General features: G+C 47.8%; 1 protein-coding gene across 1 annotated transcript in view; it reads left to right on the forward strand.

Moving 5' to 3' along the window:
* Positions 1-23285, forward strand: part of MCM9 (minichromosome maintenance 9 homologous recombination repair factor) — a 92330-nt gene that overhangs the window by 59724 nt on the left and 9321 nt on the right. Inside the window, exons 10-11 of the mRNA XM_029057292.2 lie at positions 16344-16546; positions 22572-22775. Coding sequence (XP_028913125.1) covers positions 16344-16546; positions 22572-22775 — 407 coding nt within the window. The remainder of the gene's footprint in view (positions 1-16343; positions 16547-22571; positions 22776-23285) is intronic.

Here is a 23285-nt window from a genome sequence, read left to right on the forward strand (position 1 = left end):
AAACGCCCACAGGGAGTGCCACTTGAAAAAGAGGATCTCTAGGAAATCTAGTGGCAGAGGAGCTTCCGGGAGGGAGGGTCCTAGCAGGAATCCCCTCAGCGAGCGGCGACTCAGCCCCACTCCTGCTGGCAAGGAGCCCATCGCGTTCAGTTCAGGCCAGGACACAGGGCCTCGGCCGGAGGCAACCTTTCTGCTGTTCTGTTTCTTGCACTTTAGCTGCCTGTGGTGAGGTTGGTTCTGTGTGGGTGGCGGGCGAGTGTGGTGTCTATGCATGTAAGCTCTAGAGTATAAGCTCAACGTGGGCAGGGAAAGTTTCTACCAACTCTGTTATATCGGACTCTCCCAAGCCCTTAGTTCAGTGCTCTCCAAACGCTCAGTAAGTACCATGAGTAGTTGATCGAGGCCCTGAAGTTTAGGGTATTCTCCCTCAGTTCAGGTTGCGAGTAGCCTGCCAAGTGATTTCCTGGGTGCCTTCTCCAAGTCTAATTTCCCACGTAAGCGATTGTCTCTATTTGTTGCCGAATTGTACTTTCCAAGAGCTTAGTACGGTGCTCTGCACACAGTAAGCGCTCAATAAATATGATAGAATGAATGAATGAATGACGGAAACTTTTCCTCTGTAGCTGGAGCTGAGCTTCTGTTCAGGGGAGCGCCTAGGCTTGTGCAGGTCCTGAGGCCAGTGAGCCTGGTGGTGGAGGGGCTTGTGTGAGGTTGCGGAAGGAGAAGGATTTTACCTTAGATTCCTGGGATGCCAGGTGTCACAGAAGCAGTATTTTTTAAAGCTGTGAATGTTCAGGCTCTGATTTTATAAGGGTGGGCATTTGGGGGACCACACCGAACCCCATTCTTCACAATAGAGGTCCACCCGCTATCCTTTGAGGGTCAAACACCACCACCGCTGCCCACCAAGCCTGATGGCGAACTGGTGCGTCCAACGATGCGGGCCCCACGGGGTAGTGGAGGTGGAGGGCTTCACGACCACCCCCGCTAAAACCTAGTGGCAATGAGCGATTCCATCCCGGCTCAGTTCCGAGGTCCATTTAACCACTGTGTCGCTGCCACACAAACAGGAGCAGTGGAGACATGGGAAAGCAGCATAGGATCCTCGGAAAGGCTGATCTTCCCCCTATGGCAATGTCCAGAGGCTGTCACGGCAGGCTGGTTGGCCTAGCGTGCTTCCGACAGTGCCGGCGTTGTAGTCGTAGCCACTTGTGGGGATCACATGATTTCATTTTTCCCACTGGTTCTTTTTTCCTTCAGATAAAACCTCCATTGAACTCAAATGATACCCCCAGCCCTTCCCCTTCTTTGTATATAGGCAGGGAATGCATCTCCCACGTCTGTCTGTTGTACTCTCCTAGGCACTTAATGCAATGCTCAGCGCACGGTAAGTGCTCAGTAAATACCATGGATTAATTAATTGATCTTCAGGTTTCTCTGTTGGAATTGGACACCAAGTCAACTCTTACCTTTTCCAGATCCTGCCGTTCTTGTGCCTGTCGTCTTTGTTTAAGTCTCCCTCTGAAGCTTTGTTGCTTCTCAACAACGACTTTGACCGTACAATTGAAACCCAGGACGGCTCTCCAACGGAGAGATGAGCTTATGGTCTAGAGATGAGTTTACACTCTAGAGACTAGATCAATCAATCAATTTATCGAGCCCTTCCTGTGTGCTGAGCACCGTACCAAGCTCTCGGGAGAGTATAATATAACAGAGTAGGTAGAGACGTTCCCTGCCCACAACAAGCCAACAGTCTAGAAGCGATGAGTCTAGGGGCTCTTGGGTGGGCAAGAAGAGTTAGTGTCCCCCAGACGTAAAGATGGAATGTTTATATTGAATCACAACTTTCAGATGAGAAGGGCTGGGAGTCAGTGGAGTAAGAAGGACAGGCTAGAGGGAAGTATCCTGAAATGGAGGGAGATTGTGAGCCTTTCAATGAGGAGGGCTGGGAGACAGTGGAGTAAGGAGGACGGGCCAGGGAGGAGTGCCCAGAAATGGAGGGTGACTGTGAGCTTTTCAGATGAGGAGGGCTGGGAGACAACAGAGTAAGAAGGATGGGCCAGGGAAAAGCCCCCAGAAATGGAAGGAGATTGTGAGCCTTTGGGATAGAGGCCCACACCTCCCCGGGCTCTGCAGTCTCCACTGGTACCCGCTCATTGTGGGCAGGGAACATGTCTACCAACTCTGTTATATTGGACTCTCCCAAACGCTTATCACACTGCTCTGCACACAGTAAGTGCTCAAAAAATACCATTGACTGATTGATTGCCTGGAAAGGACTGCTGGCCCTACGTCAGCCATTTCATCCACACCTACACACCTGTTAGAGGATCAACCACAGCTACCCTGTCTTCGGGTATGCTGATAAAGTCGGCCTCTGCGAGAACATCAATTTCCTCAAAGTCGTTTTGCCCGGAACATCTGTTGACAGTTAGACCAAAGAAAAAACAGTCAGCCTTCCTCCTTCCCTCTCTGACTACCCCCCAACCTGCCTCTTTTGGGGTTTTTTTTTTTGGTATTCGTTAAGCGCTTACTATGTGCCAAGCACTGTACTAAGGGCTAGTGTAGATACAAGCTAATCAGGTTGGACACAGCCCCTGCCCCCCATGGGCTCACCACCTTCATCCCCATTTTCCAGATTGGATTCTAGATGAGGTAACCAAGGCACAGGGAAATGAAGCGACTTGTCCAAGGTCATACAACAGATGAGTGAATTGGAATCCAGGTCCTTTTGCTTCCCGGGCCCATGCTCTATCCATTAGTCCATGCTGCTTCTGTCGCCCACCAGGACCCCCTCCATTCCCTCTCTCCTCTTTCCTGCTTCTGTCTACCCCTGGTCCTGCCCAGCCGACTCAACCCCGTCTGAGAGTATGATTCCTGTCCCGCCAACCATCCCTATCCAAAGATGATCCCTGCTGCCCTGCCTCGGCCTCCTCACCGATCTAGAATGCTAGCCAAACACCGACTTCAGACTCGCCTTTCAGAGACAGACTTACAGGCCAAACGGAGGCTTCTTTATAAATAATTTCCTCATACTCTTCCTTTGGAACCTGCTGAGAAACCTCGCCCGTTACACAGTAACCACTCAGCCGTGGGTGGATTTTACAAGTCGGGTCTGCGGGGAACGTGTTCCTCTTGCACCTGTGCTCTCTGTACAAACGGCCTCTGGTTTTCACTCTGTTTAGGAAAGCTGAAAGGCGAAACTAAGAACCAGGATCTATGTGGTATAGAGTGTGTTCTTGCTTTTTGATTTGTTTTTTTAAAATTGTATTTGTGAAGCATTTATTATGTACCAGACTCTGTACTAAGTGCTGGGGTAGATACAGGATAATCAGGCTGGACACGGTCCATATCCCACATGGGGCTCACTGTCTTTATCCCCATTTTTAAAATAATAATAATAATAATGGTATTTAATAAGTGCTTACTATATGCCAGGCACTGTGGTGGATACAAGCAAATTGAGTTGCTGCATTGTACTTTCCAAGCTCTTAGTACAGTGCTCTGCACACGCTAAGCGCTCAATAAATTCGACTGAAAGAATGAAGGAATTGGGCACAGTCCCTGTCCCACGTGGGGCTCACAGTCTAAATCCTTATTTTGCAGATGAGGTAACTGAGACAAAGAGAAGTGAAGTGACTTGCCCAAGTTGATACAGCAGACAAGTGGCAGAGCTGGGATTAGAACCCAGGTCCTCTGACTCCCAGGCCTGCGCTTTATCCACCAGGCCAGGCTGCTGCTTTTTACAAGCACGGTTATTTTTGTCTTGGTTTATGCGGGCTCCCTTTTGAAATTGTTAGGTTTTGATCGTTTGAGCTTAAGGCCCTTTGTAATGCTGTTGGTGTTTCCAGAGGAAGTAGGGGAAAGGGGAGAGAATAAAAGCCAAGCACACAAATGAAACATTCCTGGCTCCTCGTTCTATTCCAGTCTAACTGTTGTCTTTTCAAACTGTGCGGAGATGAAAGTGTTTGCAATTAGGGAAATCCATGTATAAATAGCAGCACAAAGCCATGTCTACATTTAGCAGCAGATTTATGGGATTTTGACTCTTCAGAGTCATGGATATAGTCACAGAGCTCTAAATTTAGTACAGATTTGTTTAGCATGTGCGTCATGGGAATTTAGTCTTTGTCTTTTTCTACGTGTTTTGCATTAGCGACTAAGATGCTTTACAGTGACGGGTGGAGCATTTATCTATGGTTCTATTGATCTATTTTGATGCTACTGATGCCTGTCTACTTGTTTTGTTTTGTTGTCTGTCTCGCCCTTAATAATGTTGGTATTTGTTAAGCGCTTACTATGTGCCGAGCACTGTTCTAAGTGCTGGGGTAGACACAGGGGAATCAGGTTGTCCCACGTGAGGCTCACAGTCTTAATCCCCATTTTACAGATGAGGTAACTGAGGCACCAAGAAATTAAGTGACTTGCCCCAAATCACACAGCTGACAAGTGGCCGAGCCGGTCTAGACTGTCAGCCCGTTGTTGGGTAGGGATTGTCTCTATCTGTTGCCAAACTGTACTTCCCAAGAGCTTACTAGAGTGCTGTGCACACAGTAAGCTCTAAATAAATATGAGTGATGAGTGAGAGAAAGGAAGGGAGGGAGGGAGGCAGGCAGGCAGGCAGGCAGGAAGGAAGGAAGGAAGGAAGGAAGGTAGGTGGCTGGGCATTTTCAAGAAGGTAAATGTGTTGTTCTGTAATTTTAATTGTTATGGGACTGTGTCTAGTCAATCATTCGACCATATTTATTGAGCACTTACTTTGTGCAGAGCACTGCACTAAGCGCTTGGGTTCTAATCCCACTTCTGCCACTTGTCAACTCGGTGACTTTGGGCAAGTCACTTGACTTCTCTGGGCCTCAATTCCCTAATCTGTAAAATGGAGATGAAGACTGAGCCCCACGTGGGGCACCTGATTACCTTGTACCTACCCCAGCTCTTAGAACAGTGCTTTGCACATAGTAAGCACTTAACAAATGCCATTATTATTATTATTAAATATAACAATATAGTAGACACAGTCCCTTCCCGCAACAAGTTTACGGTCTAAAGTCTACAGTCTACCAACTCTGTCATATGGTACTCGCCTGAGCAAGCTTAGTATGCTGCTCTGCACCCCAGAAAGCTTTCAATCAATATGATTGATTGATGGATCGAGTGATTACGGAGAAAGGTAATATTCCATTGTTTTACCTTCTTTTAGGATGTATTCATTCATTCAATCATATTTATTGAGCACTTACTGTATGCAGAGCACTGTACTAAGTGCTTGGAAAGTACAATTGAGCAACAAATAGAGACAATCCCTGCCCAACAACAGGCTCACCGTCTAGAAGCGGGAAGACAGACAAAAAAACAAAGCAAGTAGAGAGGCATCAATAGCATCAAAATAAATAAATAGAATTATAGATTCAGATACATCATTAATAAAATAAATTAATAAAGTAAATCGAATAATAAATATGTACAAATATACACAAGTGCTGAGCCGGGGGTGGGGGGGAAGGAAATAGAGTAGAGGGAGGGAGTAGGGGCGATGGGGAGGGGAGGAGGAGCAGAAGTAAAGGGGGGCTCAGTCTGGGAAGGCCTCCTGGAGGAGGTGAGCTCTCAATAGGGCGTTGAAGAGGGGAAGAGAGTGAGTTGGCAGATGTGAGGAGGGAGGGCATTCCAGGCCAGAGGTAGGACGTGGATCCAGGGTTGACGGTGGGACAGGTGAGATGGAGGCAGAGTGGGAAGGTTAGCAGTAGAGGAGCGGAGTATGTGGGTTGGGCTGTAGAAGGAGAGGAGGGAGGTGAGGTAGAAGGGGGCAAGGGGATGGAGAGTTTTGAAGCCAAGAGTGAGGAGTTTTTGCTTCATGTGAAGGTTGATAAACAACCACTGGAGATTTTTGAGAAGGGTGGTGACATGCCCAAAGCGTTTCTATAGAAAGATAATCGGGGCAGCGGAGTAAAGTATAGACTGAAGCGGATTTAGTGTCAGTGCCTAGGGCTGGCGATCATGTTTTTCCTTAAAGTTTTACTTAGACTATGATGAACCTGGAGCATTCCTGACGCTCAGCACCCTAACTAGCTTTAACCCTGGGCGAGTCGGGTAGACACAATGAACTCTAGCAGAAGCAGCGTGGCCTAGTGGATAGAGCACGGGCCTAGGAGTCAGAAGGTCACGGGTTTTAATTCTAGCTCTGCCACTTGTCTGCTGTGTGACCTTGGGTAAGTCACTTCACTTCGCTGGGCCTCAGTTCCCTCATCTGTAAAATGGAGAATAAGAGCGTGAGCCCCGCGTGGGGCAGGGATGGTGTCAAACCCAATTATCTCATATCTACCCCAGCATTTAGAACAGTGCCTGGCACGTAGTAAATGCTTAATGAATACCATAATAATAGTAATTATTATGTGCAGAGATGCACAGTGACACTCAACACTTCTAGGCCTGCCCCAGAGACCATGTCTCAGCTCATGGCCCCGACTGACTGACTTTGCTACACGCAAATCCCTGACCCCGAATGCCTTTGCCTGTCTGGGAGACCTTGGGCAGGCTCCATATTACAACCACGGAGAAGCAGTGTTTGCCTAGTGGGAAAAGCACGGGTGTGGGAGTCAGGAGACCCGAGGTTAGTCCCGGCCTGCTCTGTGACCTCGGTCGAGTCACTTAACTCGTCTAAGCTTCAGTTTCCTCACCTGTTAAAATGAGGATAAGACACCTGTCCTTCCTCCTTTTCACTGTGAGTCTTATGTGGAGTAGAAACTGTATCTGTTATGCTTAGATTGTATCTACCTCAGCCCTGAAAAAAGTGCTTGGCACATAGTAAGGCCTTAACAAATGCCACCCAAAGAAAAATAGAGAGACCACGATCACCCGTAAGCATCCCTAGGCACCAGAGGTCAACCGCGCTTCGCAGCCAATTGGGAAACCTGCAAAAGGAAGCTATTCTGCCCCTTGGCTGTCCTGTTTTTGTGGGATCCACATGACATTCTCCAGGTGAAATGGTCTCAAAGGGAGACCAAAATCCCCAATTGGCCGACCCCCATTTTTGCTGCCAGGCGAGTTGGAAGGCGACAGAGCGGCGGCCCCCGCGGAGGAGGCAAGTGCTGCTGTCTGGGTGGGCTCTCGCCGGGCAGAGTGCAGGGCAAAGCTGAAGGAGCCTAGCTCCTGTTCCACACGGTGTCAGAGCCACAACCTAGAGGGACACAGCTGCCTCCTGATGAAGTTTCCTGGTGATTTCCCATTTGCTACCTTAAAGAGGAGGAAGCAGCATGGCTTAGTGGACAGAGTTCGGACCTGGGAGTCAGAAGGACCTGGATTCTAATCCTGCCTCTGCCTCATGTCTGCTGTGTGACCTTGGGCAAGCCACTTAACTTCTCTCTGCCTCAGTTACCTCATCTGTAAAATGGTGATAAGAGTGCAATCCCCGTGCGGGACAGGGACTGTGTCCAACCTCATTAACTTGCTTCATCCCCAGTGCTTAGAAGAGTGTATGGCATATAGCACTTAATAAGTACCATTATTATTATTAATGTTATTACACGCACTGACACACCCTGGCTGCTTTGCAGAGTATTATCTGGCAGACGAATAATCTCCCCGCCTTCAAAGCTTTATTATTAATAACAATAATGATGATGGTATTTGTTAAGCGCTTACTATGTGCCAAGCACTGTTCTAAGCACTGGGGTTGATACTAGGTGATCAGGTTGTCCCACGTAGGGGTCACAGTCTTAATCCCCATTTTACAGATGAGGTAACTGAGGCGCAGAGAAGTTAAGTGGCTTGCGCAAGGCGGAGCCGGGATTAGAACCCATGTCCTCTGACTCCCAAGCCCGTGCTCTTGCCACTAAGCCACACACCCCTCCAAGAGACCCTTAGTGACTAAGCCCTCCTTTCTTCTTCTCCCACTCTCTTCTGCATTGCCCTGACTTGCTCCCTTTATTCATCCCCCCTCCCAGCCCTGTAATTAGGTCCATACCTGTAATTAATTTATTTACATTAATATCTGTGTCCCTCTAAAGACTATAAGCTCGTTGTGGACAGGGAATGTGTCTGTTTAGTGGTATATGGTACTCTACCAAGCACTTAGTACAGTGCTCTGCACCCAGTAAGCCCTCAATAAATACAGTTGACTGGTTGACTGACAGAGTATTCGTAGACAGTTTGGGAAGTGAGTGAAGCAGCAAGTCCTTGGATCAATCAGAATGAAAGGAGCGTTATTGGAGAACAGCTCAAATGGATCAGTGCGTGCTGTGTCCGTGAGCCCAGGGCTGTGGCCTTTCTGATGATGATGATAATGGTATTTGTTCAGTGCTAACTGTGAACCAAGCACTGTACTAAGCTGTGGGGTAAATAAAAGATAATCAGGTTGGGCACAGTCCCTATCCCATATGGGGTTCATGGTCTATGAAGAAGGGAGAACTGGTATTGTAAAGGAGAGGAATGAGGCACTGAGAAGTGAAGTGATTTTACCCATCAGGGCCGTGGCAGAGTCGGGATTAGAATCCAGGTCCTCTGACTCCCAGGCTCTTTCCACTAGACCGCCTTGCTCTCGGAGGCCCTGAGTTTGTGCTGGGTGCTTTGCTCACAGTAAGTGCTCGATCAGTACGACTGAATGATTTGAGTTCTGAGATGTCTGGTCTCTGCAAAGCGCTTCCAAGGTACAGGGTCTCAAAGGAATGGAAGCCTCCTGTGTGACATCATTAAGGGTCTGAGTTGAAGACACAACAGAGATGTTGGGATTTTCCACCCCCCGTCTCCAGCCACCAGGAAAACCCTCCTTTCCTCCTTTCCTTTTCTCTCCTCCAAGAAGCCTTCCCTGACTAAACCCTCCTTTCCTCTTCTCTCACTCCCCTCTGCTATGCCCTGACTTGCTCCCTTTATTCATCCCCCCTACCACCCCTACAGCACTTACGTACATATCTGTAATGTATTTATTTCTACTAATTTCTGTCTCCCCCTCTAGACGGTAAGCTCATCGTGGGCAGGGAATGTGTCTGTTATATCATTCTATTGTACTCTCCCAAGAGCTTAGAACAGTGCTCCGCACACAGTAAAAGTTGATAAATGTGATTGACTGACTGAAAATGCCTTTTAGCCGGTGGCTTCGGACCGTGGGTACCAAAAGCCTGCGGTCACCACTTCTAGCCAGAATTTCATGGGCTTCTAGGGGTGTCTTTACATCCATTCCCACAGGCTGTGACGGGGAGAAAACTGGCTACTGAAATCCCAATGCCAAACCCCTCCAGCAGCTAAAGATTTTGAGGATCCACAGCCTGTGCCCAACTCACGGTTCTCACCAGCCCCGAGCCCTCCTGGTGACAAACCGTGAGAAGCAGACGACACCCTGGAATATGTCTGTTTGTTTATTTTGCGGGTGACAGAAGTGGGGCTGTTTGCTCTATGTTGTAAGCAGAGAAAGATTCTCAGTTTCAAGCCTCCGCTGAAACACAGAACATGAGACAACTCATGTCTGCAGCCAACCGGAAATAGATCAGTGATCCAAAATATTTAGAAGGAGCTTGCTAATGAAGTCACTGCAGAGTCTGAGCTGGGGCTGTTGTTTTTTCCACCGGCTGCCTCCACTTCCTCGCCCCAATTCTCTCCTTGACCTTCTACTGTCTGGCTTCCGCCCCTTGTCTGGCTTCCGCCTCTTCACTCCACTGAAAAAACCTTTCTCCATGGTTGCCAATGACCTCCTTCTCTATCCTAATCCTAATCCTTCTTCACCTCTTGGCCATCTTTATCATGGAGGATCACCCTCTTCCATGGAAACGCTATCTATGCTTGTTGAGATTTTTTTGTTGTTGTTGTTTTTAAATGGGATTTGTAAAGTGCTTACTATGTGCCAGGCATTGTATTAAGTGCAGGAGTAGATACAAGAGTAGATACAAGATAATCAGGTTGGACACAGTCCATGCCCCACGTGGCGCTCACAGTCGTAATCCCCATTTTACAGATGAGGTAACTGAGGCCCAGAGAAGGGAAGTGACTTGCTCAAGGGCACACAGAAGACGAGTGTCAGAGCCAGGATTAGAACCCAGGTCCTCTGACTCCCAGGCCCATGATCTATCCACTGGGCCGTGCTGCTTCACCGGCACAGCCCTCTCCTTGTTCTTTTTCCTCTTGCGTCACTCCTTCTCGGTTTCTTTCTCCAGCTCTTTCTGTGCCTTCAACCCCCTAAATGTACGCATCCCTCAGGGCTCCATTCTGTATTCCATTCTATTCCCCATCTACACTCCCCCACTCCCCTGGGGAGCTCATCCGCTTGCTCGCCCATCTTTAACTACCATTTCTACAAGGATGACTCCCAAATCTATTCCCTCACTAGCTCTGACCTCTTGCCTTCTCCATAATCCCCCATTTCTTCCTACTTCTGGGACATCTCCATATGGAAGTCCCTTGAGCTTGCGACGTGACCAAAATGGAATTCCTCACCTTCCCTCCCCAGTACTCTCCTCCTCCTAATTTTCTCATCACTGTTGATAACATTACCATACTGCCCAACTCTCAAAGCTCTAAATTTTTCATTTTTTTGCCCCACCCACTTCTCTTTCAAGCCCCGTATTCAGTTACCAAATCTTCCCAGTTCCCTTCCCCAACATCTCCAAAATCCACCCTTCCCTCTCCGTGCAAACTGTCACCATACTGGTCCAAGCATTTTTAGTGCCTAATAAATGCTATTACTAAGCGCTTACTGTGTGCAGAGCACTGTACTAAGCTCTGGGAAAGAATACATGCAGTGCACTTGGATTTGCAGTCTTCTCAGCCCCACAGCATGTAGGTATATATTCATAGATTATTTTTAATATGTATAACATTTATAACATTTACATTAATGGCTACCAACTCTGTTATATTGTACTTTTGCAAGTGTTTAGTAGAGTGCTCTGCACCCTGTAAGCACTCATTAAATATGATTAATCGATATTGATTGATTGACAGAGATAAGAATTCGACAAGGTTCCTGGTTTGGCTTTCAGGGGGCTCACGATCTGAGGATAGAGAGGGAATGGGGTCTGACGACGGACCCATGAAGATAAAATAAAGCAATAAGAACTGGCTCAGTGGAAAGAGCATGGGCTTTGGAGTCAGGGCTCATGAGTTCGAATCCCAGCTCTGCCACTTGTCGGCTGTGTGACTGTGGGCAAGTCACTTAACTTCTCTGTGCCTCAGTTCCCTCATCTGTAAAATGGGGATTAAGACTGTGAGCCCCACGTGGGACAACCTGATTCCCCTATGTCTACCCCAGCGCTTAGAACAGTGCTCGGCACATAGTAAGCGCTTAACAAATACCAACATTATTATTATTATTATTAACTCAGAACAGAGAAGCAGACGGCCTAGTGGATAGAGCATGGGTCTGGGAGTCAGAAGGACACAGATTCTAATCCCGGCTCTGCCACTTGTCAGTTCCATGATTTTGGGAATATCGTTTAACTTCTCTTTGCCTCAGTTACTCATCTGTAAAATGAGGATCGGATCCATGTGTGGGACATGGACTGTATCCAACCTGATTATCTTATATAATAATAATGGTGGTATTTGTTAAGTGCTTACTGTGTGCGGAGCACTGTTCTGAGCACTGAGGTAGATACTGGGTAATCAAGTTGTCCCATGTGAGGCTCACAGTTAATCCCCATTTTACAGATGAGGGAACTTAGGCCCAGAGAAGTTAAGTGACTTGCCCACAGTCACACAGCTGACAAGTGGTGGAGCCAGGATTCGAACCCATGACCTCTGACTCCCAAGTTTGGGCCCTTTCCACTGAGCCACGCTGCTTCCCAATATCTATGCCACTATTTAGAACAGAGCCTAGCACCTAGTAAGCAATTAAGAAATACCTTAAAAAAATGAAAGATAAGGGTAAGGATAAACATAAAAATAAAATTAAAGCCATAGGGAACTGTGGCTAGAAACAGAGCATGGAACTGGGTGTCAGAGATCCTGGGTTCTGATCTCAGCTCTGCCTCTTGCTTGCTGTTTGACTTTGGGCAAGTCACCTAATTGCTCTGTTCCTCTGTCTCCTCATCTGTAGAATGGGGATTAAATGCCTGTTCTTTCTCCTACTTAAACAGTGAACCCCCTGGGTCCTCCCAGATTCCCTTGTACCTACCCCAGTGCTTAGTACAATGCTTGACACATAATAAGCACTCAAATGCCACAGTTATTGTAAGAGTAGAGTTTCGGGGTTCTTGAAGCTGGTCTAATAGTCACGGCGGCAGGAATGATAACTGCCACCCTTCCCAACGGTCTCCATTTTGTGGAGGCATTGTCCTTCCCACCGGGATGGAGGGAGAGAGGATGGGGTTAGGGCTCTTGGAGGATGCAGGGCGAGGGTTGGATTATCGGCCAAGCAGCTCAGCTCCCCGGTGGATTGGGAGGCCGAGCCGCACACTGCCACTGCTTCCTTTCTTCCTGCCAGGAAACTTGAGTCAGCCTGTTGTTCATTCATTCATTCAATTCATTCAATCGTATTTATTGAGCGCTTACTGTGGGCAGAGCACTGGATGAAGGGCTTGGAAAGTAGAATTCGGCAACAGATAGAGACAATCCCTACCCAACAACAGGCTCACAGTCCAGAAGTTGTGGGCGGGGAATGTGGCTACCAACTCTGTTATATTGTACCCTCCCAAGCACTTCGTACAGTGCTCTTCACACAATTATGTTATAGTGATTGACTGATTGGTGGATTTCCTGAATTGATTGCTGCATCAGCTCCTCATTGACCTTCCTGCCTCCAGCCTCTCCCCTCTCCAATAATAATAATAATCATGGTATTTCTTAAGCGCTTACTTTGTGCCAAGCACTGTTCTAAGTGCTGGGGTGGCTTCTAGCAAGTCAGGTCGGACACAGTCCCTGTCCCAGGTTGGGCTCAAAGTCTCAATCCCCCTTTTACAGATGAGGTAAATGAGGCCCGGAGAAGTAAAGTGACCTGCCCAAGGTCACACAGCAGGCAGGTGGCAGAGCCACGATTAGAACCCATGACCTTCTGACTCCCAGACCTGTGATCTACCCACTGCTCCGTGCTGCTTCTCAAAGAAGCTAGCGGGAGTGGGGCTCGAACCCACATGGACACACGTCCTTTGGACTGTAAACCCGTCAGTGGGCAGGGATTGTCTCTATCAGTTGCCGAATTGTACATTCCAAGTGCTTAGTACAGTGCTCTGCACATAGTAAGCGCTCAATAAATACTATTGAATGAAATCCAACTCCTTAACCACTTGGCCATCCTGGTGTAGAGAACTGGCTATATTGCCTCTCCAGTCCAAACTCTGCTGCATGGATTGTTTTCCTAGAAAATCATTCTGCACACATCTCTTCACTCCTCAAGAACCTCCAGTGCTTGCCCATCACCCTCCACAACAAACAGAAACTCCTCACCATCTGCTTTAAGGCATTCAACCAACTCTCGCCCTCCTTATCCTCACTCCTCTCCATCTCCCTCCCGGCCTGCACACTTCACTCCTCTATTGCCGACCTACTTGCTGTACCTCCAGTTCGTCTCTCTCACCATTGACTCCTTGTCCATGTTCCCCCCTCTCCCGCCTGGAACTCCCTCCTCCTCTACATCTAGCAGACCACTTTTCTTCCCACCTTCAAATCCCTTCTGAAATCACATCTCCTTCAGGAAGCCTTCCCTGACTAACCTCTCATCTCCCCACCCTAATTCTACCCCTACCGCCAGTTCAGCCCTCCTGGTTCACTTGGGGCATTCATTCATCCAATCGGATTTATTGAGCGCTTACTGTGTGCAGAGCACTGTAACAAGCACTTGGGAGAGAGTAAAATAGAACGATTCCCTGCCCCCAGTAAGCTTACAGTCTAGAGGGTCCTCACTCCCCTAGCCCCTCCCCCTGTAGCACATATGTACTATCCAGTTGCTTCACTCTACTTGTAATTGATTTCAGTGTGTCTCCCCCACTAGATTGGAGAAGCAGCGTGGCTCAGTGGAAAGAGCCTAGGCTTCGGAGTCAGAGGTCATGAGTTCGACTCCCGGCTCTGCCACTTGTCAGCTGTGTGACTGTGGGCAAGTCACTTCACTTCTCTGTGCCTCAGTTCCCTCATCTGTAAAATGGGGATTAAAAGTGTGTGAGCCCCACGTGGGACAAGCTGATGACCCTGTATCTCCCCCAGCGCTTAGAACAGTGCTCGGCACCTAGTAAGCGCTTAGCAAATACCAACATTATTAACATTATTACTCAAGGTCAGGGATCATGTCTACCAACTCTACAGTGTAGTATTCTCCCAATCACTTAGTAATCTACACAGTAAGTACCGTATGTACTCTCATGATTGCTCCAGTGTTTTGCAAAATTTTTGCAACCCCAAAATGGTGGGGAGAGGCATTAAGAGGGAAATGAGGCTTAAGATTAATGGGAGAAGAAGGAAAAAAAAAGGAGGAATGGAGAGGAGAAGGAAGAGAAAGCTAAAAGGACACTTTCATTCATTCATTCAATTGTATTTATTGAGTGCTTACTCTGTGCAGAGCACTGTACTGAGGGCTTGGAATGTACAATTCAGGAAGAGATAGAGACAATCCGTGCCCAACCACGGGCTCACAGTCTAAAAGAGGGAAAGACAGCCAAACGAAACAAGCAGTCAGGTATCAATACCATCAAAATAGATAAATAGATACTTCTATTGGACACTCAGTAGCTGGATAAAATAAGCGCTTGGTGAATTGGGTTATCTCCCTCCCTCTCCTCTTCCTATCTCAAGGCACATACTCTTCAAAAAATAAAACTTTACGGCTCAAACCCTACCTTTTTTCATATATATGTTATTTCCATCTCAGAAATAGGCCATGAGGGGAAAATATCTGATAGTGGGAATCATCCAAGTTATTATGGTACAATTGATTGATTGGTGACTAGTGTGGAAAACGCCCGTAGAAACTCAAAATCGTTTCCACAGAGCAAAAGATTTAGAGGAGGAAATTCATATATCACTGAGTGAAATCCTATAGCATCCACCTTCCACCTCATCTGCAAGGCTTTATCTCCTTGGATGCTAGGGATCTAACCATTAGTTAACTATCAGTCAATCAATCAGTGGTATTTATTGATATCTTACCGTGTGCAGAGCACTGTGTTAAGCCCTTGGGAGAGTACAATGCAAAAGAATAGGTATAGACAATCCTGGCCCACAAGAAGCTCACTGTCCTTTTTTGAAATAGTTAAAATGTTCAGTTCTGTTAAATAACTTGTGAGATATCTCACTGAGTAATCTCTACTTTTCCTTTTTTTTTTTGTATTTTAAACCTTTTGGTTCATTTTCCTTCACATGAAGTAAGGGTGTTAGTGAAAAGAAATAGGTACAGTTGTCATGATCTAAAAACAGTCTCTATCTCACCAATTTCACATCTGAATGATTCACACCAAAAGTTCACCGAAAAAAACTGCCCATGAATTCCTTAGTGAAATGAGATTAAAAAGAATAGAAAAAGTGAGGGAAAATAACAAAGGATGGTGGTTTTGTGGCCTTGTGCATCATGGACATCAATTGCACAGCAAGGGGGATTTAGGTAAAACATAACCTCGCTAGTAGATATAGATATAGGGAAGCAGCATAGACTAGTGGATAGAGCAAGGCCCGGGAGTCAGAAGGATCTGTCTGCTGTGTGACCTTGGAGAAGCAGTGTGGCTCAGTGGAAAGAGCATGGGCTTGGGAGTCAGAGGTTATGGGTTCAAATTCCATCTCTGCCACTTGTCAGCTGTGTGACTGTGGGCAAGTCACTTAACTTTTCTATGCCTCAATTACCTCATCTGTAAAATGGGGATTAAGACTGTGAGCCTCATGAGGGACAACCTGATTACCCTGTATCTACCCCAACTCTTAGAACAGTGCTCTGCACATAGTAAGCACTTAGCAAATCCCAACATTATTATTATTACCTTGGGCAAGTCACTTTGCTTCTCTGGGCCTTGATTATCTCATATGTTAAATGGGGATATGAGACTGTGAGCCCCGTGTGGGAAGGGGACTGTGTCCAACCCGACTTGTTTGTATCCACCCCAGCTCTTAGTATAGTGCCTGGCACTTATTAAGCACTTAATACCACAATTATTATTATTATTATTATTATTAATCACATGTGGGGTTTGACTAGGAGTTGGGTGTTTCCCAGAGGGTGTATTCTGCTTTACAGTAGCTTTGGAGCATTGAGAAGTCAGTGGAAGGAGGCAATTGGAGAGCATCACCCCATATCCTCTGAAACAATAGTTCCCAAAAGTCGGTTTTGCTTATAACTAGGTCTCTTCTGTCAGCACTGGGGAGAGACTTCTGCACTCCGGTGTGTAGTGAACTCACACTCACTTCATGGCAAATGTCCGTAATCGAACGTTGTCGTTCGCCTGCAGCCTCGTGTGCAAGCTGAACACCAGGGCGACCATCCTGGCAGCCACTAACCCCAAAGGCCAGTACGACCCCAGCCAGTCCCTGGCGGTGAACATTGCCCTGGGCAGCCCCCTCTTGAGCCGGTTCGACCTGGTCTTAGTCTTGCTTGACACCAGAAATGAAGACTGGGATCGCATCATCTCCTCCTTTATCTTAGAAAACAAGGGTAAGTGAATACCACGGGATGGAAGGGGCCGGAAAGATGAGGTCAAGCGATGTTGGCCTCGGAGCGCACTCTAGGAAACGGTAATTTTTAATTCCTAGAGTAGCCTGGGGATGGCAGCAGAAAACAAAGGAAATTCAAGCGTGTAATTGCACAGGGTCGCAGGGAACCGCATGATGGTTTTGTAGATTTTTGATCAGCGGGAGGGAGGGAGAGAGAGAGAAGGTTGGGGCGAGAGAAAGAGAGAGACTTTGAGAGAGAGAGGTTGTGTCTGTGTTGTTTGACATGGTACTAGGGTGATGGCAAATTCCCTTCTAGTTGGGACCAAAAGGATATTGTGTGTGTGTTTATGTGTGTGTGTGCATGTGGCATTTTTTAAATTGCTTACTATGTGCCAGGCACCGGTGCAAGATAATCAGGTTGTCCACAGTCACTGTCCCCCATGAGGCTGACAGTCTAAATCAGAGGGAGAAGGGTTTAGTCTTCATTTTACAGATGAGGTAACTGAGGCAGAGAGAAATTAAGCGACTTGCCGGAGGCCATGGGGCAGACGGGTTGCAGACCCGGAGTTTGAGGCAGCGGGGCTTAGTGGAAAGAACACGGGCTTGGGAGTTCTAGGCCATGGGTTCTAATCCCAGCTCCGCCACTTGTCTGCTCTGTGACCTTGGGCAAGCCACTTTATTCATTCATTCATTCAATAGTATTTATTGAGCGCTTACTATGTGCAGAGCACTGTACTAAGTGCTTGGAATGAACAAGTCGGCAACAGATAGAGACAGTCCCTGCCGTTTGACGGGCTTACGGTCTAATCGGGGGAGACCGACAGACGAGAACAATGGCGATAAATAGAGTCGAGGGGAAGAACATCTCGTAAAAACAATGGCAAATAAATAGAATCGAGGCGATGTACATTTCATTAACAAAATAAATAGGGTAATGAAAATATATACAGTTGAGCGGATGAGTACAGTGCCGAGGGGATGGGAACGGAGAGGGGGAGGAGCAGAGGGAAATGGGGGGAAAAGAGGGTTAAGCTGCAGAGAGGTGAAGGGGGGTGGTAGAGGGAGTAGAGGGAGAAGGGGAGCTCAGTCTGGGAAGGCCTCTCGGAGGAGGTGAGTTTTAAGTAGGGTTTTGAAGAGGGGAAGAGAATCAGTTTGGCGGAGGTGAGGAGGGAGGGCGTTCCGGGACCGCGGGAGGACGTGGCCCGGGGGTCGACGGCGGGATGGGCGAGACCGAGGGACGGTGAGGAGGTGGGCGGCGGAGGAGCGGAGCGTGCGGGGTGGGCGGTGGAAAGAGAGAAGGGAGGAGAGGTAGGAAGGGGCAAGGTGACGGAGAGCCTCGAAGCCTAGAGTGAGGAGTTTTTGTTTGGAGCGGAGGTTGATAGGCAACCACCGGAGGTGTTTAAGAAGGGGAGTGACATGCCCAGAGTGTTTCTGCAGGAAGATGAGCTGGGCAGTGGAGTGAAGAATAGACTGGAGTGGGGCATGAGAGGAGGAAGGGAGATCAGAGAGGAGGCTGACACAATAATCCAGCTGGGATATTACTTCTCTGTGCCTCAGTTACCTCATTTGTGAAATGGGGATTAAGTTTGTGAGCCCTACATGGGCCAACCTGATTTTGTTGTATCTACCCCAGCGTTTAGAACTGTGCGTGGCACATAGTAAGCGCTTAACAACTACCGTAATTATTATTATTATTATTATTTGAATCCAGGTTCTCCGAACCCAGACCTGCACTCTTTCTTAATAGTTTGAACACAGTCCCTGTCCCACATAGGGTTCATACTCTTATCCCCTTTTTACAGATGAGGTAACTGAGGCACAGAGAAGTGAAGTGACTTGTCCAAAGTCACACTTAAGTTCTCTGTGTCTCGGTTACCTCATCTGTCAAATTCATTCATTCAGTCGTATTTATTGAGTGCTTACTTGGGAAAGAACAAAACAACAATAAGCAGTAATATTCCCTGTGTGGTAACCAGCGTGGTGACCAAAGGATGCCAGCTGATTGCAGAGAATTCCAAAGGAAAGGGAACCAGAATGATTGGGGATGAGAAGAGATTCATTATGGTGACAGGAAGCAGGATTAAATGGGTGTAGTTTGCTTATAGTTGCCTGAGATTCACTGGGGCTGATGACTGATGTTGCATTTAAAAATGTTAAAGATGCTGGGCAGTAGGAAGCCCAGCCCAGGAGGAAGGTCACACAGTAGACAGTGCCAGGATTAGAACCCAAGTCCTCTGACTCCCAGGCCTGTGCTCTATCCACAAAACCATGCTGCTTCTCTGTCCCCTACAAATGGGGAGAGTCTGAGACTCCCCAGGAAGCAAGAAGTGAAAGCCTTTTCTTTCCCTCCCATTCTCCTCTTCCTGTCTCTCGCTCTCGCCCTCTCCTCTTCTCTCTCTTTGTAGATTTCCCTTCAGAAAATGAGTGCCACAAGTTTGGTAGGACCGACCCAAATTGCCATTCAAATCCCAGGCCCCTTGGATTCAGAACAGCGAGCTGACTGCCACTCATTTAGCTTCCTTGGCCACTTTGTCTGGAAGAAGAGTGGGCAGTGCGTAGAGCAGTCTTAGACCTCAGGAGCAACCCAGTGGTGATGGCTGCTCAAGAAAAGGTTAAGTGTATTTATCATAATAATGAATTAATAATTGTGGTACTTGTTAAACGCTTACTATGTGGCAAGCACTGATCTAAGTGCTGTGATAGATACAAGTTAATAGTTTGGACACAGTCCCTGTCCCACATAGGGTTCACACTCTTATCCCATTTTATAGAAGAGGTCACTGAGGCACAGAGAAGCAAAGTGACTTGCTCACGGACACACAGCAGACATGTGGCAGAGCCAGAATTAGAACCCAGTGTTCTGTTCACTAAGCCATGCTTCTTTCCATTATTTGCTGCATGCCTATATTACCATAGTAATATTACCAATGATAAAACCTGTGGCTAAAGTATATACAGTGAAGACAGTTCCTGTCCCCAAGGATCGTACATTCTAGGGGGAAAGACAAACAGAGAAAAAGCAAGCAGTGAAACTTGGAAACCAATTCTAGTCCTTCCTCTTCCCCATCCACTGTGTAGGAACCTCCAAGTCCCCAGCGTCCTGAAATGTAGAATGGTTTTGGCCCTGCTTCAACACTCCCACTCTGGCAGAGGGATGGGACTTGGGCAACATCACGACCGGTGGCCCTCTGGAGAGGGAGGCCCAAGGCCAAGAACCCCCAAACCTTTCTGGGAAATCAGTCACACAGAGGGCAAGTGGTCGGGCCGGAATTGGAGCCCAGGCCCTGGGTCTCCCAGGCCCATGCTCCTTCCGGGCCAGAATTGGAGCCCAGGCCCTGGGTCTCCCAGGCCCATGCTCCTTCCACTGGGGCCATACTGCTTCTCAATGATTCCTTTCTTGCTTTCTCCACCCCTCATTTCTGTGGAGAACTGGCTAGGCTTCTGGGATTCCTGGGACCCAGGTACATACCTGAGGGAAAGGTCAGGGAGGGCCCCCTTTCTTTTGCAAAGGCCCCTGCTCAAGAGCTGGAGTAGCCCTGTGCATTCTTCAAGGAAACAAAAAAGACAAAAGGGTCTCATGAAGTCTAAAATAACCCACAGAAATGGGACAAGGACTCTGTCCGACCTTCATTCATTCATTCAATCATATTTATTGAGTGCTTACTGTGTGCAGAGCACTATACTAAGGGCTTGGAATGTATAATTCGGCAACAGATAGAGACAATCCCTGCCTGACAACGGGCTCACAGTCTAAAAGGGGGAGACAGACAGCAAAACAAGTAGTCAGGCATCAATACCTTCAAAATAAATGAATAGAATCATAGATATATAAACATCATTAAGTAATAGGTAATATAGACAAATATAGACAAGTGCTGTGGGGAGGGGAAGGGGGTAGAGCAGAGGAAGGGAATGGGGGAATGGGAAGGGGAGAAGGGGCAGAGAGAAAGGGAGGGCTCAGTCTGGGAAGGCCTCCAACCTTAATCGACCTGATTAACTTGTATCTACCCCAGTGTTTAGAACAGTGCTTGACCCATAGTAAGTGCTTAACAAGTACCATAATCATCAGGAGTTCTCTGCCTATCCTTGTACGCAACACCGGACGCAGTCTATCTCAACTACTGCATCAGTCTCCTCGCTGACTTCCCTGCTCCTGCCTCTCCCCTCTCCAGTCCATACTTCATTCTGCCACTAAGATCGTTTTTCTAAAATAACCCTCAGTCCACTTCTTCAAGAACCTCCAGTGGTTACTCACCCATCTCCGCATCGAACAGAAACTCCTCACCAATCGCTTTAAGGGACATAATCAGCTCTCTCCCTCCTACCCATCCTCACTCCTCACTCACTACAACCCAGCCTGCACGCTTTACTCCTCTATAGCAACTTACTGTGTGTCGATGTAATAATGATGGTAATAATAATAATAATGGTCTTTTGTTATGCGCTTACTGTGAGCCAAGCACTGTACTAAGGGCGGGGTCCCACATAGTGTTCATAATCTAAGGAGGAGGAAGAACAGGTATTGAGCCCCCATTTTGCAGATGAGGGAACTGACTTGCAGGTAAATGGCAGAGCAGGGGTTAGAGCAGGTCCTCTGACTCCCAGCCCCTTGCTCTTTCTATTAGACCATACTACGAGTCCGTTGTTGGGCAGGGATTGTCTCTGTTGCCGAATTGTACATTCCAAGGGCTTAGTACAGTGCTCTGCACATAGTAAGTGCCCTATAAATATGATTGAATAAATGAATGAATGCTTCTCTCTTACCGTTGACCTCTTGCTCATGTCTTCCCTCTGACCTGGTACTCCTTTCTCTTTCATATCCAACAGACCACCACCCTCTCCATCTTCAAAGCCCTACTCAAATCACAGCTGCTCTTGGAAGCCGTACTTGACTAATATCTCCTTTCTCCTCCCTGTTTCTCTCCCAACTGCATCACTTGTGACGCTTGAGTCTTTGATCCCTTAAACACTTATGCACCCTCACTCCCCATAGCACTTATGTATCTATTCGTACACTCTGCTAGGTGACTTTGGGCAAGTCATTTAACTTCTCTGTGCCTCAGTTACCTCATCTGTCAAATACATTCATTCAGTCATATTTCTTGAGTGCTTACTATGTGCAGAGCACTGTACTAATCACTTAGGAAAGTACAATACAACAATAACGGGGACATTTCCTGCCCACATCGAGCTCACAGTCTGGGAGAGGGTGGGAGACAGACATCAATACAGATAATCAAATTACAGGTATGTACGTAAGTGCTGTGGGACTGGAAGGGAGGGGAAGAGCAAAGGGAGCAGGTCAGGGTGATGCAGAAAGGAGTGGGAGAAGAAGAAAAGTGGGGCTTAGTCTGGGATGGCCTCTTGGAGGAGAAGTGCCTTCGATAAGGCTCTGAAGGGTGGGGAGAGTAATTGTCTGGCAGATTTGAGGAGGGAGGGCATTCCGGGCCAGAGATAGAACGTGGGCCGGGGTCAGCGGCGAGACAGACAAGACGGAGGCCCAGTGAGAAGGTTAGCACTGGAGGAGCAGAGTGTGTGGGCTGGGTTGTAGAAGGAGAGAAGTGAGGTCAGGTAAGAGAGGGCAAGGTGATGGACTGCTTTAAAGCCAATGGTGAGGAATTTTTGTTTGATGCAGAGGTGGCTGGACAACCACTGGAGTTTTTCGAGGGTGGTGGCTGGTGACATGTCTTGAACAGGATTAAATGGGGATTAAGACTGTGCGCCCCATGTGGGAAAGGGACTACATCCGACCCGATTTGCTTGTATCCACCCCAGTGCTTAGTACAGTGCCTGGCATATAATAACCTTTAAACAAATACTACAAGTATTACTATTATTACTATTATCAATTGCTTTCCCCTCCCTGTAATGTTTTTACTGTAGCATCTATCTCCCATGCTAGATTGTATGATCCTCGAGGGATCGAGTCTCATAACTCTATCATACTGCCTCGAGCGCTTAGTCCCATCACTCCCTTCAGCAGCTACCACTGACTGATCGCAGCTGACTTGGCCCTTGCCCCACAGGTTGTCCAAACAAATCTCAGAAGCTATGGAGCATGGATAAGATGAAAACCTACTTCTGCCTCATAAAGCAGCTGCAGCCCACCCTGTCGGATGAGGGGAACCAGGTCCTGCTCCGATACTACCAGTTGCAGCGGCAGAATGACTGCCGGAATGCCGCCCGGACCACCATCCGGCTGTTGGAGAGCCTGGTCCGGTTGGCGGAAGGTAAGGCGGAAACGAGCTGGGGTCCCCACGGCCTCTTGTTTCTGAAATAAAGCTCTAAGCGCTGCTCTCTGGCCCGCCAGTTCCAAACAGAACAAAATAGGGCCTTTCGGTTGGGAATCCCAACATCCTGAAAGTGGGGCGGAGAGGTCTCTGGATGGGGGTCACCTCCAGGACACCCCACACCCTGAAATCAGAGGTTGTTCCCAGCCACCACTGAGCTTACGCATCTTGGGGCTATCCGGACTGAGGCCCGTACGGCTCACGCGGGCACCGCCTCCTGGGGCCACATCCTCGGAGCCTCAGCAGAGGCCTGGACCCACCTCTAGACCGTAAGCTTGTTGTGGGCAGCAAAACTTTCTTCATTCCCCCACCCGGAACATCATGTTTGGCCTTCTGCTCCCCCTTCTCCAGCAGTATCCCATCCTGCCTGAGTTGCAGGGACAGGAACTGAACACAAGCATTTCATGGTTTTACAAACTCCCCAGCAGGGTGAGCAATGAGCCAGCTATT

Source organism: Ornithorhynchus anatinus, chromosome 2, assembly GCF_004115215.2.
Source record: "Ornithorhynchus anatinus isolate Pmale09 chromosome 2, mOrnAna1.pri.v4, whole genome shotgun sequence".
In the NCBI taxonomy this organism is placed as follows: domain Eukaryota; kingdom Metazoa; phylum Chordata; class Mammalia; order Monotremata; family Ornithorhynchidae; genus Ornithorhynchus; species Ornithorhynchus anatinus.